The sequence below is a fragment of the Sciurus vulgaris genome (genome assembly GCF_902686455.1).
Source record: "Sciurus vulgaris genome assembly, chromosome: 15".
Taxonomy (NCBI): domain Eukaryota; kingdom Metazoa; phylum Chordata; class Mammalia; order Rodentia; family Sciuridae; genus Sciurus; species Sciurus vulgaris.
Window position 1 is genome coordinate 19,685,658 of NC_136476.1, and position 20,054 is coordinate 19,705,711.

General features: G+C 38.6%; 1 protein-coding gene across 5 annotated transcripts in view; it reads left to right on the forward strand.

Annotated features, from left to right (window-relative positions):
• Nucleotides 1-20,054, forward strand: part of DOCK8 (dedicator of cytokinesis 8) — a 216,620-nt gene that overhangs the window by 80,915 nt on the left and 115,651 nt on the right. For all 5 annotated transcript variants that reach the window (XM_079111989.1, XM_079111985.1, XM_079111986.1 and 2 more), the window contains 7 exons: nucleotides 3,262-3,347; nucleotides 8,603-8,669; nucleotides 10,819-10,968; nucleotides 14,921-15,001; nucleotides 16,062-16,221; nucleotides 17,993-18,129; nucleotides 19,739-19,832. In XM_079111989.1, coding sequence (XP_078968115.1) covers nucleotides 3,262-3,347; nucleotides 8,603-8,669; nucleotides 10,819-10,968; nucleotides 14,921-15,001; nucleotides 16,062-16,221; nucleotides 17,993-18,129; nucleotides 19,739-19,832 — 775 coding nt within the window. The remainder of the gene's footprint in view (nucleotides 1-3,261; nucleotides 3,348-8,602; nucleotides 8,670-10,818; nucleotides 10,969-14,920; nucleotides 15,002-16,061; nucleotides 16,222-17,992; nucleotides 18,130-19,738; nucleotides 19,833-20,054) is intronic.

Genomic DNA, 20,054 nt, shown 5'->3' on the forward strand with positions numbered 1-20,054 from the left:
GTTAATGCCAAAAGAATAATTTAAACATTCTCACCACCAAAAATATACATAATAATAATAATAATTGGTAAGGGAATTGATATGGAATTAATTTGGTTTAATCTTCCTAGAATATATACATAAATTAAACTTCACATAAATGTACACAATTATCATCAACTTAAAAAGTAAGTACATATAGGTTGAGGATATAGCTTAATGATAGAGTATTTTCCTAGCATGCATGAGGCCCTGGGTTCAATCCCAGGCACTGCAAAAACAAACAAAAAAATAAGTTCATAAATTAAATAGTAATAATATGGATAATATTATCATCTCCATTCTTAAGAGTAAGAATCAGAGAGGTTAAACAAGTTATTCAAGATACAGCAAGTCAACTAAATTATAAAACAGGGACCCTAACATGCTGCCTCCACATCTCAGATTTGCTTGTTTAGGTGCCTACATACACTATTTATTATATTAGCACATATAACTGAAATCCAAAGATGACATTTTTTAAATCCTATTTTCCCACTGTTCAGTTTGTCTACATTAAAATTTTTTGCCAGATTTGCCAAGAAATAGTAAATCTGACCTACTTGACCTCTACGTCCTTCCTTCTCCTCCTATTTCCATGGAGATGCTAACCTGTAATAAAGAAAGCTAAAGTGAACACCAGAAGCTAGAGAGGGAACCAAAGAATGAGAACAGGGCCAACAGGACATTAGCTAGTCCGGGTCCCCTGGTGGACTAAACGGAGGGGGGGGGGGGGGGGTTGCCCAGTCTGAATTGACCAAAATAATGAAACATAAATTGCCTTTGAAGGAAATTTGTTTTATGGTCCTTGAGACATACAGAAACTTAGATGGGACTGAAAGTTATAATCTAGTAGAGTTCCTAATGGGCTGCTTTTCTTGAGTGACCAGGAATGCTTTATAATTAGTGGACCAGCTACTTCTACATTTGTTGGGCTAAAATATTTGAGGACCTCTATACCAGCCCTTATAATATTTTAAAGCTGTTCTCACAGAAATTGCATTTGAACTTGTAATTTATACTTCATACAAAGAAAGTTCTAGGGAATTGAGGTGAATTTCTGCCTAATCTGAAAAGATTACAAATCTTTTTTTTTTTTTTTTTTTTTTTTGATGACACATTATTTTATTTCCTGGAAATGAAAGTTAGAAGTGGTAAAGTATTAGATTCAAATTTTGATTAAGTTTGCAGGAGAAACCAAAGTAGAACTCAACCACTAAACTTTGTCATGTGAGTTTTGCCCCTGAGTCACAGTTTCTAGGAAAAGCATTTTATGTGTTGATTCCTAAGAAAGATGCCACCATAATCCAAATAACAGAAGAGTTTGCTTAAAACTCTTTTGGTTACAAGTGAGACTCTTTTGGTTCCCAAGTAAAACCCAATTTGGGGGGAAAAAAAGAGGGAGAAGTACTCATTGGCTCACATAACAAGATCAAAGGTCAGCAACTGTGAAGTTGGCCTCAGGATTCACTGGGTCAATAAGGGGAGCAATATCATCTCTCTCATACTTTCTCCCCTATATCCCCTCTTTATTTATATGTATTTCCCAAGATAATAAAAACAACAGGTATCCACTAAAGCTTCCCATTTTCTCTTTCTTCTTTTTTGGGAAATTAACTCCCATTTCAGACAACTGGGAAGGCTCAAGAAATTCATATAGAAGAGACTTGGGAAATACATCACCCAAAAGTAATAAGTGGGGCTTGTTGAGCTCTTGATTTAACAAATTGAGACAGTTGGAGAATTTTAAACTGACAAAATATTTAGTGGCAGTGAGAAATTATCATTCATTTTTAAGGAGTAAAATGGTATTACTGTTACACGTTTTCAAAAGTCCTTACCTTTTAGAGATACTTACTGAAATATTTACAGATGAAATTATGTGGTATTTGGGAACTTGTTTCCAAGTATCGAGTGGGAGAGTAGAGATGAATCAGGCTACCATGCACTGAACTTGTTGAATCCAGGTGAGGGTAAGTGATGGTTCATTGTATTAGTCTCTTCACTTTTGTATATGTTTAAAATTTTCCAAATAAAAAGCTTTTTTCAAAAAGGGGCAGCCTTTCCTCTCAGACCAAAGGTAGTCTTCGAAATCTACAGATGTCTCTACCTTGAGGTTGTTTTCCTATCAGATGAATCTTGCCTTTAGATATGTCTGTTCTGAGCCCAAAAGTTCCAGCTTGCCTGAGGTGGTCCAGTTTAGCATAGGTATCAGAATAAAGCCTCCTGTGAAATAAACTCAGCGACCCCTCAATAAGACAGCCACCTGTGAACACAAGGAAGGGGGCTGAGGGCAGAGAGGTGCCAGGCATGGTTCATTGACCACTTTGGTCATCCCACCAGATGGTACAGATTTATCAAGAAGGTGGCTTTACCGATTGTTGTGAAGTGTTTGGTTGGAAGCTCCCAGCAATTATAACCCAAGAAAAGACAATTAGATATGACCCTGTTCTTTGGATGCTTATGAGCATCAGACCATTTCCAGGTTTTGGATAACCTACTACAAGAATGGGAATTCAAGTTTTCAAGGATTTGCACTATTTGTGTTTATATACATGGATGTAATTAGGATATAGTGATAGTTTGTATTAAAATACTGAAGTCACCATAGTCTCTCTGTGGTAAGGAAGGCAGGTGTAGCTGTTAACTTGTCATTACTAATCTGTCCTGTTCAAAAATTCTAGCTAGTTATGTATTATATAACCTGTAAATTCAATTCCAAGTTTCTATCATCTATTTTAGGAATCAGTGAACTGAGAAAGAGAAGGTTATAGGATTGATATTTCAGAGCCATAAGGAAACTATTCTGATTTAGATCTCAAGTCTGAAACTCACATACTCACCAGTTAAAACCCTTAGCAGGAGAAATGTTTTGAGTGTTTATTTACAGCAGGCAAAGAAAAACAAAAGCCAACAATAGGTATAAAATTTTGCCATGCCATCTGGTGGATGTTACTAAGCCACATCCACAGTCCCATTTCCTTCCTTCCTCCCACAGTCTCTTTGTCTTCGATGCCTGGGCTTCTGAAAGAAGAAAACATTTGCTGTAAATGCTGACAGTGGAGGGTGGGGGTTGGAATGACAAACTCCCTCATAAAGGCAGACTATCATTCTACTATTAGAAATAAAGCAAATGTGAATTGACGAATGGAGAGAGGCAGCCTTTCCTCTCCTGGGGTAACTCCAACTGGAAATCCTTGTGGAAATTCACTAATGATTTCTTTACAATGTGATTAATAATAGGAGGATGCTGTGGAAATACGTCCGGTACCAGAATGTCCTAAAGAACATCTGGGCAACAGAATATTGGTCAAGTTGCTGACCCTGAAGTAAGTACTAACAGACACATTAGCCTCTACGCTAGTATCTCTTGCTTTTCAGATGCCAACTACATTGTACCCTCAGAGCTTGGGTCGGGCAGCACCTCCAACACATTTAACAGTAGATAAGTGAGAGGTAGTGGAAGTTGCAGAGCTAGGGTTCTGTTCCTAACAAGCCTTGGGCAATCATTCTTCTACAATAGGGGAGGCAAACAGGTGGCTATCCAGGTGAGGCACATGAGGTAATTGAATGAAATGGACTGCATTAAAAAAAGTCACAGCAGAACCAGTGGTGTGCTGGCCTTGTCTGGTACTAACTCACAAGAGCTGACAGTAACAGCTCTTCCCAATTCTGTGCCCAGGGAAGTCACATTAGTAGCTTGAAATCGGCCATGGTAGAAGTATTTAAAACATAGAAATCAGCAAATGTTACAAGTTAGAGCTTTTTCTTTTTTCAGCAACTTATCTATTAGACATCTGTCAGCCTACCACTGGTAAATGCAATGAAAATGCAACTGAAACCCAGTCTCAGTGCCAGGGGACAATAGGGGGCAGCGGGGACTATAGTACACTATGTGCTGAAGGGGCACCTCACTGCTAGCTACAGTCAACTCTTGCCAAGGAAATAGGCCCACCTGGGTCAACTATCTGGCTTTAAAAACTGGAAATGGAGATTTTTCTGTATAAGTTCCTAACTTCTTAAATATTTTCTCATTTTTTTAAACACCACCCAATTCCAACAAACTATATTTTCAGTCTGTTTCAACTGGTGAGCCAATTATTCCACATCAATTTTATAGAGATTATTCATAATTTTTGCACTGTTTATTTATTTATTTATTTATTTATTTACTTATTTATTTATTGGTACCAAAGAGTGAACTCAGAGGCACTCAACCACTGAGCCACATCTGAAGCCTATTTTGTATTTTATTTAGACACGGGGGTCTCACTGATCTGCTTAATGCCTTTCTTTTGCTGAGGCTGGATTTGAACTCATGATCCTCTTGCCTCAGCCTCCTAAGCCACTGGAATTATGGGTATATGCCACTGCACCCAGCTACTTTTATTTTTAAAACCATAATCTTCTATATATGTGTAGTAATTTTGTACTTTCATATTAAAACATTATTTATAGAATAAAGCATTATAAATGAGTAAATTTGAAGAATGAAGCAAAAATATCTAAAAAACATTTCAAGTCAGGCACAGTGGTGCCTGCCTATAACCCCAGGAACGTGGGAGGCAGAGACAGGAGGATTGCAAGTTCAAGGCTGGCCTCAGCAACTTAGCAAGGCCCTACTTAGTGAGACCCTTCACCTAGGTGAAGCTCAGTGCTAAAGCCCATGCTTAGCTTCAGCAAGGCCCTGAGTTGTTATTATTTTTTCACTTTTTAAAAATGCTATTGATTCTTTTTAGTTATATGTAACAGTAGAGTCCATTCTGATATGATTATACAAGCATGGAATATATCTTATTCTAATTAGGACCCCAGAAGACCCCAAGTTTGATCCCCAGCACCACAAAAAAAAAAAATGTTGTAAATATTCTATGTATGCAAAAAGTACATAAGCATAGTACTTTTTCATATTCTATTAGGGCCATCCGTCTCACAAAGTCAATATGTGGATTCCTTAAATAATCTGATTTGCACTTAGGTATCTGGATTCTGAATTCAGGGTTGTGTTTGAACCCTGGGACTTTCCTGGGCTTTTGAGTTCTTACTTGTAAATGGAGTAGTGAGACCACATGGTCTCACCTTTTGTGAATCAATGTGTAGCCTCCCGTAGCTCTACTGCCTCAAAAGGCGAGCTCACATGGCTTCTCAGACAGTTATGGGTACTGATAATGTTGTAGCCCTCTCCTTCTCCCCAGCTCTACTGGGAGAGTGTCCGGGCCTGCTGTCTAATACACAGACTTGTCCTATAAACCAGCTCTGTATCAAGTCATGAGCACAGAATGGCAAACTCTTAACCTTGCAAGCTGACCATCAGCAGAAATGACTGGAAGTGGCTATGCCCCCCTGCACTGTTGAGGAACTCTGTGCTATTGTTGGAGGCCTTCAATCATCCCCATAGAATGCATAATCAGGTCACTTTTAGATGCAGTAACCATGCCGAATGAGATGGAAGAATTCTCCCCCATCATGCTTGTCACCAAGCCATCTGGAACTTGTCAATAAGTAAATGGAAGCTGCACATAGGGGGAAAACATGACCACTGAGATAGATGTGAGTTAATGTTTGTTTTTGCAGTGCTGGAGATCCACCCAGGGCCTTGTGCTTGCTGGGCAAGAGCTTTACTAGAGCTGTAACAGACCGGAGTTAGAAAAACAAACAGAATCACTTGGATTTCTCTTGATGAAACTTGTCAAGTGTATTGCTAGTGATGTTTCCCCAACTGCCAAAGCAGAAATTAAGTTGAATTGATGCTTTTTGTCCAGTGCACTTGGTCTGCTCAAGTGACTTCAATAGTATCTGTACTATTTATATAACTGAAAGGAGAGATGGGTCAAGGAGATGGTCCTAGGCAAAACTACCTTGAGTAAACTGGACAAAAGTAATTCTTACAGATAAACTTTGAATATGAACATATGAATAGAAAAAAAATTGAATAGTAATATTAACAATACATTTTCCCGTTGACACTAGGACAATTCTATTTATAATACTATAGATTTTATCAGCTATGAAATATCTAAAAAGTTTTTGAAATCTATAAATGTCCCTGTTTTGCTTTTGAGAAATAGATAAAACCTCAAGGATACAGAGAGAATTAAGCTGGTGCCAATTTTTCAAATGTTTATAGTAGCAAGAAAAGAAGAGTCACAACAAAGTGTTTTTTTATTTGTTTTAGTGGGGGAATATTTTAATTTAAAACTTAATGCCATCTTATGCAAAGTAACCTCTGCTCAGGAATCTGCATGATAAGGAAACCAACCATGCACTAAATTTGCCCCAGGAGCTGGTTTTAAAAGCAGATTTGGGGAGACTGCCCATCACCATCTCCCGCAAGAGATTCTGGTTCTGTAGGTTTCAGATGGGACCCAAAAGCCCATTGTTGACAATTTCCTTGTTTGCCTCAAATACTTGTTTCTGGAGACTATGCTTGGGAAAAAAAACCTACGTTTTGTAATTAAAAAGTCGGAATTTCTCAGTCTGGCTGTACCATTCCTAACTTTGTGGGCTTTGTCAAATTATTTAATCTGAATTTCAGTTTTCTTAGGTATAAAATGAGGATAATATCTGCATTAGACTATTATGAAAAGTAGGTTGATATGTGTAAAACATTTATCACATCACAATTGTAAGTGTCTAATAAATGTTCATTCTTGTTTCCCTGAAACACACTGAACTTAACACTCAGTACCTACCTGAGCAGAGCACAGCAATATCCAGATCCTTGGACAGTCAGGAAGCGCAGAATTCAATACAGGTTGACTACTCCAGGCAATAGCTAGGTGTTAGGCATAGCAAAGCCCCCAATCAATGAGCTGTTAACTAATTAGACAAAGAATCATCACGGAAATCTCACCATTTCTGTGTGTCTGTTCAATGTAGATAGCATAAACTCTGCTATCTTAACCATCGTACACCTTAACTGACCTTGTACATGGCATCAGGTCCCTTTACATTATTATACAACTGTCACTGTCATCCATCTTCAGGAATTTTTCATCTTCCTGAATTAAAACTTTGTATCCATTAAATACTAACTCTCTGTTCCTCCTTTTGTGCCACCTGACACCACCATTCTACTTTCCATCTCTGAATTTAACTGTACTAAGTACATGCTATGAAATCATGCATCCCTTGTCCTTTCTTGATGGGCTTATTTCATTGAACATGTCTTCAGGTTTCATCCTTGTAGTTGTATGTGTCAGAATAATCGTCTTTTTTAAGGCTGAGTAATATTGTATTGTGTATGTATTGGTAACATATTTACGTGTGTGTGTGTGTGTGTGTGTGTGTGTGTGTATTGTGTTGTTTACCCATTCTTCTGTTAGTGGCCACTTACCTAAGTAAGTTGGATGATTGTGAATAATGCTGCTGCTGGACCTTGTTTTGAAAGTACATTTACACATTTTCTCTTATACAATAATGTGTGGAAAATCACAAGAGTAAATGTCCTCTCCTCGTTTTTCAACTAAATAAAGGAAAGTGGGAAATGAACATCCCAGTGTTCACAGGTAGTGGGAAAGGGGCAGAGTCCAGGTCTATCTGACTCATTGCCTAAGGCACCACCTTGCCCTTTTGTCTGTGCTTACATTCTGCCCAAAGTTTACTCTCAAAGTCCCGTTGAGACAAAGCTACCCAGTGGTGAGGCCATCGTCTCAAACATGCCTTGAAATAAAATCTGGGCTAATTCACATGACTTTCGAGGCAGTGGTGATCCAGACCTCTGCTGCTATGGTCAGTGCACAGTGTCTGAAATCATGGGTTATTAAGCTGAGAAACTTGGAAGATGAGCATTTGTGTTTCGTGAGTACTTCTAACATGTTAGAATTATGCTTTGGTGATGTGTTTTCTTTAAACCCACCATTTTAGCAGTCAGGGGCTCCTATTTCTGTCTTTCATGGGGCAGGCTCCTCAGTGTGTTTTATCCCCGCCCCTCACCTTAACAACTTTCAGCAGTAGAGTTAGGAAGAGCCAGACATTTATCAGCATCATGATGCAATATTCCTCTGACTATCCCACAGTAAACCTAAGGAAAAGCAATTGAACATTTCCTTGTTATTATCTGAAAAGCCCCATCCCTTACAATTGAATCATAGAACTTCCTACACTAACAATAAAAAGTAAACAAACCCATCACCTAAGAGAGACTCTAGGGTTGAGGAGATAGCTCAGTTGGTAGAGTGCTTCCCTTGCAAGCACAACGCCCTGAGTTCGATCCCCAGCACAGCAAAAAAAAAAAGAGAGAGAGAGAGAGAGACTCTAAAACATGGTAGCTACCATGATAAGAAGTGCTATTTTGGATTAGATCAAGGGTCTAATCAGCCTACTCCTTCTTGAAATGCCACTAACAAGCATTTTCTTGGGAGAATGTGCTGTCTGTCACATCAGAACATTAGGAATTGTCCATGAACCTTCTATATTTGTCCACTAAAAACCTAGTGTGGCTCTCATATGCATGGAGTTATTTAAGTATTTCTGAAGACTATATTTTTAGCCAGTTTGTCTATCCAAGCCCTTCCAAAAAATTAAAAATTATCTAGGTTAAAACCATATCGATTTTTTTTCTCTCTTTCTCTCTTTCTGACAGGTTTGAGATTGAAATTGAGCCTCTGTTTGCCAGCATTGCCCTCTATGATGTTAAAGAAAGGAAAAAGGTAAGAAAATAGAAAGTAGCTCATCCCTGAGGTTTGCATAGTATTCATGATTTTGAAGGTTTGTGTTTTTAAAACTCACTTCCATGCAGAAAAACAGCAAGATAAAACATCAGATTTGAAAGTAAATGATCTTTGATGGATCCAGATTTGTGATCTCTTGCCTTTGTGATTTTTGAAGAAATGATCTGGGAACATTAATCATTTGTGTTCTTTAAAGAATCTTAAAGGGAAAAGGCCTGGCGGAGGTGATAACCTTGTTTGGATAGAGTCAGCACATGGGGTTATGTGTAAAACAACATAATTCAAATCAGTAAACAAACTTGGACATGCATGTAATGTTTTCTCAGTTTGAAAGTTTTTGCACTGTGAGGCAAGGATAGAAGGATGCTCTGCCTTTCCTTACCTATAACCACTCTGTATCCAAGGAAATAAATAAATATCAATAATCACTAAAATGTATATTAATTAAGGCAGGGTAATTGCTAACACAAGTAAACTTCCAAATTCAGTAGTTAAAAGCAATAGTTTGGGCTGGGGATGTAGCTCAGTTGGTAGAGTGCTTGCCTCGCAAGCACAAGGCCCTGGGTTCAATCCCCAGCACCACAAAAATGAAAAAGCAATAGTTCTTAAACTTGAGTGTGTGCCAAAATTACCTGGAAGACTTACTCAAACAACTTGCAAAGTCCTACGCCTAGAGTTTCTGAGTGGGTAAGTCTGAGTGGAGCCTGAGAATTTATATTTCTAACATATTTCTTGATGATGATGTTGAAGTTGTTTATTGGGTGAATCACATTTTGAAAACCACTGACTTAAAGAACAAGATGTTTTTGTCTCTGTTTCTTAACAATTCAGAGTGGGGGTGTGGGGTGCCTCTGCTCCACTCAGTCATTCAGGAACCCAGGCTGGCAGTGGCTCCTCCATCTTCAATATGTGCTCTCCCCAAATCACTCCTGTCTTTGCCATTGTTGCCCCTGAATAAGAGAAAAGATGGGTGGAAGAGGCCTCAAAGTTTGACACATCACTTCTGCTCACGATTCACTGGGAAAATCTATTCACTTAACTCCTACTAACTCCTAGGGAGTCTGGTTAATGTAGTTTCTGCCTGTGCAGCTGCTTCCAACTAAAATGCTGTTAGTAAGGAAGGCAAGAACCCAGAGTGGCTCTAAAGTCACCTTAAATTTGAAAGTCAGCAAGCACCATTCATGTCATGCGCTTGCTCAAAATGCTTAATGGATCCTCACAACTTTTAATATTAAGAAAAATTCTTTTGCCAGATACAGTGGCACATGCCTGTAATCCCAGAGGCTCAGAAGGCTGGGGCAGGAGAATTGAGAGTTCAAATCCAGCCTCAGCAATGGTGAGGTGCTAAACAACTCAGTGAGACCCTGTCTCTAAATAAAATACAAATATAGTGCTGGGGATGTGGTTGAGTGCCCCTGAATTCAATCCCCCAGTATCAAAACAAAGCAAAAAAAAAAAAAAAAACCAACAACCAACAGAATCCTTGCAGTGGCCATGTTAGGCTTTATTCTGTATGACTCTTACCCTTCTTTCCTTCTGTAGCCTATGCAGAGACCAGCTGGACTATTCACTGTGAACTCAGCTCATTCCAGATATTCCAGCCTCTGAGCAGTTTCTCTGTGCTGTACTCTCTTCCTCCAGCTCTGCCTGTCAGAATCTTCCTCAGTGATCCATCCATCTCCAGTACCTTTAACATGACTTTGCTCTTTCTCTTTTTAGAACTTCCATAGTGCTTCTTTCTATGAATGTGATGACTTTTATTCTGCCTTTACTCTAGTTATGTGTTGGCCTTTCCCCTCATTATTGATCAGAACCTGATTGAGGGCAGAGGCAACATCCTACTCTTCTTTAGTGCAGTAGCTAGCACATCACTGATACCCAGGAAATACTGGTAGGTTAATAAAAACTTAAATGTTCAAGGAATCTCTCTGAAATGACTCCAAAATATCTAGGAATTGTGATGAAATATTCATCAGATTTTTCCAGCAGCCACTCATTATACACCATATCCATGGTTACCCTTCTCTTTTTTAGTGAAATTTCTCTGTGACTTTTTCACTGTTTACACATGTTTAGACAAGGAATACAGTAGGTCTAACTTGTTTTTCTCTCTGCTGCTCATTTACAGATCTCAGAAAATTTCCACTGTGACCTGAACTCTGACCAGTTCAGAGGATTTCTTCGAGCTCACACACCCTCTGTTGACCCATCGAGTCAGGCGAGATCTGCAGTCTTCTCAGTCACCTACCCATCCTCAGACGTCTACCTGGTAGTCAAGGTAGTTAAGCACAATGTGATTTGCACATTCTGATGTTCATTATTTTGCTATTCCCAGCACATGTGTGGGGCAGAACGACAGAATATGTCCTGTATGGGATTTGAGTTGTCTCCTTCTCAACTTGCTCCATTTCCCTTATCAGTAAAGTCTGTTTTGTTGCTTTGTTTTTGATTGAACCCAGAGCCTTGTGCATGCTAACCAAGTTCTCTAGTTCTCTACCACTGAGCTGCATTCTCAGCCCATAAATTCTGTTTTGAATACTGGAAAGACTTGAGGGTTTTTGGAATCTACAGTCCTAGGTTTGAATCCTGGCCTTGCACTTTGTAGATACATGACTGACAAATACCTAAACTTTCTGAGATTTAGTACCTCATCTGCCAAGTGGAAATGATCACACTGACCGCAGTGAGTAGTTGTAACTTCAGACTCAAGCCTTCCTAACTAAAGAGTGTACCTTCAGCTATCTCTGCTCTGGAAGAAAGTAACAACATCTCTCTGGTAGTTTCCTCACAACGTTCATGTTTTCCCAGAGACCCTCAACTAAATGTTACCAAGTTCAAGCCCTGTCACACTGAAGTATGGGCTGTGGTTTCCAACTTTCACTCTCCCTTTCTATCACCATTCCACAAACTGTGTCCAAATCTGTGGGACCATTGCAGCTAGAACCTTCCATTCTACACTGTACTCTTGTAAGAAAACCAGAAACTTTCTCTGTACACCAAAACGATTGGTTAGAATTCAATAGCAGTGGGTATTTAACCAACCTCAAGCCAAATAATTGGTTTTTTTGACTCTACACCAAAACTGTAAAACAAATCAAAAGAGCAAATCAAGGTGTCTGATTTCATGTATACTCAGCCTTCTGTTTGGAACATTTTCTATTTAGCTCAGTATCTTATGTCCATAATCCTATTAATTCACCCGTGATCTCTTCATAGTAGCATATAGATTCCAAATAATTCAGATAGCTTGGAAGTCACTTTCTTGATAACATTTTACAAAGATTATTAAAGATGGAAATAAGCTATAACTTGAAGGCAACTTAATTAAACTTACAGAAAGTATGGTTAAAAATCTGTTGCTAAAAAGACACATCTATAGTTGTCAAACTTTAATGCGTGTACTTTCCGTTGCAGGCTACTTAGAGATACAGGACATTTAGCTTAAATCCCAATGTGGTTGCCCTACAAATCACAATTGTCTCTTGATCTAGAAAACCAATAAAAACAACACTAGTTCTATGAAATGAAATTGTATTTCAAACTCTACTTCTTAACCAATGACTTTCTTTTGACTGATCCGTAGAAGGTTGCCAAATAACTGCGGTGATCTATCGGTTACTACCACTGACTAAATGTGTTCCCAAACTTTCAAATGCATAAATGTATTCATTTGGCAATAACAAACATATTTTAAATTATCTGGATATAATTATGAAATTTAAATAGACACAGTAAGACAATCCCTGGTTTGCTTTCTATTTATCTTAGCCATTTATCATTGCTGCTTTCCTCCTAAATATAAATATTATGGCATCATAATATTTAACAGACACCATTTGGGCTTCCTTCTTTCTTCTTTTTAGTCCCAGGATGAACACCAGGATCTTAGCCATATTTTAGGTACAGTCACCTAGTTCAGGTATTGCATGTGATATGACTTTAAAAGGTTATTTCAGGTATAAAGGTTCAATTCAAGATTTTCGTTGTGAGGAATAGAGAGTGAACCTTAAGTTTTTTAAGAATTGTTTAAAAATAAACAAATCAGGCTGAACAGAGATGAAGGCAGTCTCTTTACTTTAAAAGTCCCAGATGGAGCTGGGGGTGTGACTCAGAGGGAGAGTGCTAATCTAGCATGCATAAGGCCCTGGGTTTGATCCCCAACCCTGCAAAAACCAGTCCCCCATTATTCTAATATGTTCCCTTGCCCTAGTTCCCATGGTTATGAGGACTCATGCTTTTACACATCAGTCATGAAGGACCATACATTGGGCACTTGTATCAGCCTGCAGCTCCTACTCACAAAGTACCTGGAATCTCCCTTGCTCAGTGTTGTCAAGGGATAGTAGCTCCTGCTCTGGTTGAATCTGGACTCTCCTGCTTCCAGATTCTGGTGATCCCTCTGCCCTGGGTTTCAAATAAAGCTAGGGCATTCCCCATTCTTGCCTCAGGATCCTAATTAAAATATTCATAATCCATGTTCAAAGTTTATTTTAAAGAGCATACTTTTATTCATTGACTTCATGGAGAAGGTTAGCTTCCTTCCTGTTTGTTCTACAAGGTCCTGACTATGAACTTCAAGTGAGTAGGGACGATATTTTTTTGTGTTTGCCACCTAATCTCCCCAGTAGCTATCACCATGAATGTTTTTGTTTGTTTGTTTGTTTGTTTTGGAGGTACCAGGGATGAACCCAGGGCCTTGTGCTTGCAAGGCAAGCACTCTACCAACTGGGCTATCTCCCCAGCCCCCACCATGAATGTTTTTGAATGAATAAAGAAATTCAGATAAACAGGAACACAGGTCAGTTTCTAGCTCAAGTACTATTTGTGTTTCCAGTGTGGTGCATCCCTCATGGGACCAACCTTTCCTTCAAGCTGTGGAAATGAGGAAGGTTTATAAATTCTTCTATGAGAAGAGAGAGCCTGTTTGGAATGCTTCCTGAAACAGCTGTCTATTGAGCAGCACCATGCCACTTCCTTTTAAATCCCATTAAAATACTTTGTGCCTAACTGATAGTGCCTGTTAAAATCATGTGTCTATGGAATATGTTGACCTGAATTTCTTCTTCCAGGACGTCTTAACTAATGATTCAAGTTAATGGATCTAAATCCATTTGTTTTGCTCATCAACATCAATGTTAAATTAAATATTCTTTGCACACAGTATTAGGAAATTTCAAATTTCTCCTTTGCTAAACATGATGCCCAGATTTATGGCATCTCCCACCAGCTTCTTCCCCTGAAGCAAAATGGAAGGTGCTGGACAGTGATAGCTTCCATTCATTCCACAGCCAGCTAGCAAATTGAGAAGCTGCACATCTAATGTTTTTGACTTTCTTCACAAGTCTGCAAAATCCGAAGAAGTAGCCCTAATAGGAAACACAAGGGACACAATTACAGATAATTTATTCTGTTCATTTATTCATTTTGTGGAAGGTTATAGTCCCCAACCTGACTTTTATAGAAATCATATCTCTTTTTTACTTTGTTAGCAATAATAAAGAAAATGAGCTTTTCACTTCCTACATATGTCTCATGGGTTCTGTTTTATAAAATAACTTTTATTGCATTTTTATTATGGATATAATACATGTTTATTGTTTAAAAATAGAAACTACGCACCAGCAGTAGGAAGAAAATAAAAATCACACATAATCCCACCATACAAAGATAACTACTATTAACATTTGCTGTGTTCCTATCATCCTTTTAATTTGCCTTCATGACTTTTTTACAAAATTGTGTGGTACATGTCACACTATATTTTTTTAAATCAAAAACATGTATTATGAGATAGCTCAGTCGGTAGAGTGCTTACCTTGTAAGCATAAGGCCCTGGGTTTGATCCCCAGCACCCAAAAAAAAAAAAAAATGTATTATGGACACCCTATGCCATCAAACATTGTCATTGAACTTGATATTTATTTGTTTGTTCTTTTGTTTATTTATTTATTTATCCAAGGGATTGAACGTAGGAATACTCAACTACTGAACCACATTCCCAGCCCTTTTAAAATATTTTATTTAGAAACAGGAACTCACTCAGTTGTTTAGGGCCTTGCTAAGTTGCTGAGGCTAGTTTTGAACTCACAATCCTGACTCAGCCTCTTGAGCCACTGGGATTACAGGCAGGTGCCACTGTGCCTGGCTTGAACATGATTTCAATGGCCACAGAGGTTCTACTATATGGATGTAATTTACTCACTTTATTTTAATATTACTTTTATTGGCAGATTGAAAAAGTCCTTCAGCAGGGAGAGATTGCTGACTGCGCAGAACCCTACATGGTTATCAAAGAAAGTGATGGAGGAAAGGTATGATGATTTGATTATTGCTAAATGATTACATCTTAGAATTAGCAGATACTTTCAGAAGTGTTCTACAAAATAGTTAATGTGGTCTAGACCATAATATGTTCCCATATGAAACACAAATAAATTGTATTTAAACAAAAGAAGAAAGAGAATCTATTATTGATAATGATCTTTAAAATAAATAAATTATTGAACTTGCAACTGATGATATGCACCATTGTATGACTATAAAATTTGTCCAACCATCTTGCTTCTGAGGTTCTGACCTAGATGATTGGGAGGACTCTAGAGACCTCATAAAACTAAACAGCATCAGAGGCCTCCTGATCTTTCTCAACACCATGGGGCATTGTCCTTTCTAATATCAATAATTCAGAATGGCTGTGACTATCATACATCATAAATTAACTAGGACATTACAGGTACCAAGCTATGAAGCACCAGTTTACAAAAGTTCCCAAAATGATTTTTTTAAACCTGACCTTTCTGGAATAAGACCTTCCTAATCAGACTGGTACATTTCAAATAAAATTGTTTGAACCGAAAACGTTTGTTTTATTATTTTTTTTAATCTATCACTCAATCTAAACTTGGAAAGAACACATTGGAAGTGTTGCCAACTTAATAAAGAGGTTGTCAACAATATTTATAGTTCTTTTTGGAGTTTTCAAAGGCAACTTTTGTAGGAAAAAAAAAAGAACTTTGGGGGGATCTTAGCAGATGACGAACTAAATTTTTATCCCAAGTTTCTCTCATGAGAACTAGGTCATACAACTAGATCTGAAAGAAGCACTTGTGGGTTCACTAGTATATTAATCCTTGGACATTGCTTTTGTAGTGGAAGCTACAGTTTACTTATAGTCTGTCTTTAACCTTTCCTCCTATAATCTTTATTTCTTTATCAGCTGGACTTCTGGTACAGGTTGAGATATTTTTCTACTGATTCTCCAGTCAGTGGAGTTGGGTTTGCTGATGGCTAGCATGTCCATGACAGAGGTGGTTGACTTCCTGCTGGTGCCATACTGTTTGTTTCAGCTCATCTCTTTCCATTTTCCTCTAGAGTAAGGATAAGATTGAAAAACTGAAACTTCAAGCTGAATCCTTCTGCCAACGTTTAGGAAAATACCGGATGCCCTTTGCCTGGGCTCCAGTGAACTTAGCCAGCATCTTCAACGTCTCCACCCTTGACAGGGAGGTGACTGATGTGGAGCCGGTGCTTGGTAAGATTTTCATCTGTAGTGGGAAGGGGCGGGCTCCCCAGTGTACTGACTCTGAGGTCAACTGATTAGTAGCAAGGCTTGAGAATGTAGGAAGGTGTCAAGGGCAGGAAGGAGGAAAGAAATAAATAGAATGCAACACTATCCTGCCTGAATTGCATGTGTTTGATTGAACAGGGATCCCAAAACAATTGCCATAAACATTTATGGAACTCAGGTATACTCTTACATTAAGAACTTGGGTTGGAATTTTCTGGATTTTTTTTAACACTTCAAAAGGTTAATTTTTAGCAGCCACTTCCTCTCAAAAAATAAAAATTATTAAAAATAACAAGAAAATATAGTAACCCTCTATTGTGTGTTGAACAAAGACAACCAAAATTTTCCAGTGAACCCACCCCTGCCACCTGTAGCCGGGTTTCTGTTTTCCTAAATGCCTTTGAATTCAGCAAATATTTAAGCCTACCTTCACATTTATCATGCATTCCTTATCTCTGCCATTTACTATGGAGTGGAGGAAAGGGTATTTGTTATTGCTGCTTTTCTTCTACAGTTACTGTTGCGTAAATTCCAGTCAGCTCCTGTTTTTTTCCCTGATTTGTTGATAATAAACCTCATTTTACTATATTCTGACCTCACACCACAATTATTTTTAATACCCACTGCTACATATGCCCATTTTTTAGGTATAAAGAATAGCCTTGGGCTGGGATTATAGCTCAGTGGTAGTGTGCTCGCCTGGCACGCATGAGGTCCTGGGTTCAATCCTCAGTCCATAATAAAAATAAAATAAAGGCATTGTGTCCACCTACAATTAAAATGTATATGTGTGTATATATATATATATATATATTTTTTTTTTTTTAAAGCCTTATTTGAAAGTGTTACATGGGGAACTTAAAGGGCCCCATCAGGTAGGTTATTTAGCATAGGGCTTGTTGAGTAATCAGTAATCTCTAGGTCAAAGGTAAATTAACTCAACCACCAGGCTGATCCTGAGAAAGAAACCCAAGATGCAATGTATTATACTGAATTTAGGTGGACAGTGGCACAAAACATTGTAATTCAGCAAAAGAGTTGGAATTAAAGATAAGATTCAAAGGCAGGAATTGGAACTATTAGAGTTCTAAGCAATTTGACTGTTCACAACAGAACCCCTGAGTTTTGCATCGTAAAAGTCACAAGATTTCCAACTGAATCCAAAAAGAAGAGATATAACTAAACAGCACTCGGGTTCTTGACCCGGTCTAATCCTCACCACAAAGATCAACAGAGGCAGAAACTGAACTCTGTTGTCTAGTCTACAAGAGAGAGAGGCAGGCTGGATCCAGAATGTACACAGGCTGACCCTAGCATGTTTGGGTCACAGTCCCAAATGCCTTCAGGGGTATTTGAGTACTTGCCTTTCCCAGTGGAATACAAATGTAAAAATAAAAACAAACTGTGTCCTGACTAAATAAAGCTTACCAGGAGACCCTGTTCTGGCAGGAGCTCTGGATTTTTGCTAGTGGCATCTGGGCTGCCCTGTCTCATGTGAGAGGGGCCTGTGGCTGCTCATGGCCTCTCCATTCTCATCAGAGGAGAATTAGATACACCAACATAGGGACTAAGAAAGGTGGGGTCCCACAGAGGGAAAATTTTATTCAAAACAAGGATGGCCATATTCAGCGACTTTAAACCTCTCTTAAGATATGTCAAGATATGGGAAAGTTAATGATTGCTGTGTATTGAAACAGAAAGGTACACTTTCAAATGACAGTTGTTTTCCTTAAAGGGAGAAGTTCTGCGGGTGAGCGGAGGTCTTTGTCCCAATCTAGGAGGCTTTCTGAACGAGCCCTGTCCTTGGAGGAAAATGGGACTGGATCCAACTTCAAAGCCACCCCCATGACCATTAACAGCTTTTTCAAGCAGGTATCTCTATATGTTACAGTGGGTCTGGATTTGTCCTTGCAGTGATACGGGTGCTGGTACCCCGAGGAGGAGTCTAGGTAGTGATTGAGGGAGCAAACTAGTTAACCTCACCAAGCCTCAGTTTCATTATGTACAGAACAGAGACAGTGGTGCTTGCTTCACACAGTGGTTGGGAGAGTTAGATGACGTAAGCGATGTGAAGCTAGATTATGGTACGTGCTCAGAGTGCTGGCTTTATTAATTGAGAGGGATTTGTTCCTGTTCATACAAACTATCCTATGAGAACTATCTTGGTCAGTTCATTATTAGGCTATAAAGAAAGTCTGGCCAACATGTCATTTCCCCACTGGTGTCCAAGTCTCCTGGTGCTGGCCTCCTCAACTCTGTTCCATGTGCAAATTTCCCACAACTCCTCCTTGTTCATAGAGAGTAAGTTCCAGATGGTGCTCCTGGTTAATTCAATAAAGATTAAAGCTATTTAAAAAATAAAAAACCTTCCTAGAGTTCTCAAAGGCATAGAGACAGAAAGTAAAATGATGGTTGCCAGAGACTGGGAAAAGGAGACAGAGAGTGGTTGTGTGAGGAATATAGAGTTCTAGGGTTTTTTGTTTGTTTTGTTTTGTTTTATGGGATTTTTTGTTTTTGCAAAATGAAAGGGTTCTGGAGATTGCCTGCACAATAATTTAAATGTACTTAACACATCTGCCTTAGAAATGCTTAAGAGGGTAAAATTTTTGATACTTATATTTTGCCCTAAAAAAAAAAAAAAATAGAAATTGAGGCCTGGGGTTGCAGCTCAGTGGCAGAACACTTGCATAGCATGTGTAAGGCCCTGGGTTCGATTCTCAGCACTGCATATAGAAAAACAAAATAAAAGGCCATTGCCAACTTAAAAAAAGAAATCTTTAAAAATTGGCTTAGGCTTTGACTGTTCTAGAAAAAATTTCCACAGCTCAAGCAGTCTTCATAGTGCATTTAAAGGTACTATATTAACAAACTGAAATGCAGAAAGGTTGCTGAGGGGGTCCATGTGTAGAAATAAATAGAAAGGGACTGAAAGGGTTTCTATCTGGATACTCTCCTCCCTGGCTGCATTACCTTGAAACTAGGTATTTGACTCAAGTCCGAGTGTTCTCATTGGGACTGACATAGCTCTGGGTTATGTAAGGATTGGAGATCATGCATGTGTGTCCCTTAGCAGAGTGTCAGTCCCAGGGTATGCACATAGAGGGTAGCATTTACACTTAACCTTATTCAAGGCAAATGTGAAAATGAGGTAGAAGAGAGGGAAAGATACTTTCTCCATCTTCACATCACCAAAGAAGAAAGTAAACTAGGGAATAAAACTTGAATAGTGGATTGAAGGTACAGGGAGAAGCTCATGGCTGGAATTCCTAAGGGTCAAACAGGCTTCCTTGGAATGCATTAGAAGCCCAGTCCTCAGCAGGGCTGATAAGAGGCTGGTTGGTTTCCTGTTGCTGTCATCCTGATTTCTATGAAAGACCTGTTAGAATAAAACTTAAAGGTAAAAATCTTCCAAAGCATCCAGACATTCTGAGTCCAGGAGTCTACAGCACAGCTACACTAACCCCAACTCCTCTCTTGGCAGGAGGGAGATCGCCTCAGTGATGAAGACTTATTCAAGTTTCTAGCTGACTACAAAAGATCTTCATCCTTACAGAGAAGAGTCAAGTCAATTCCAGGTGTGGATGGCTTGTCTTTTTCTTCTTGAGCTGTGGCCAAACTATTTGTGATTAGATTCATTCTTTGTCCAATGCTGTGATTTATAAAATCATTTGCTAAGTGTGATATGGGATTCTCGCATTTCAAGTTAAGAATCTGAATTGGTCAGTATTTTTGGCAAATCTATTAATTTTTTTATTTTTTTAAAGGATTGATTCTGTAAATAATATATTCTAGATCTG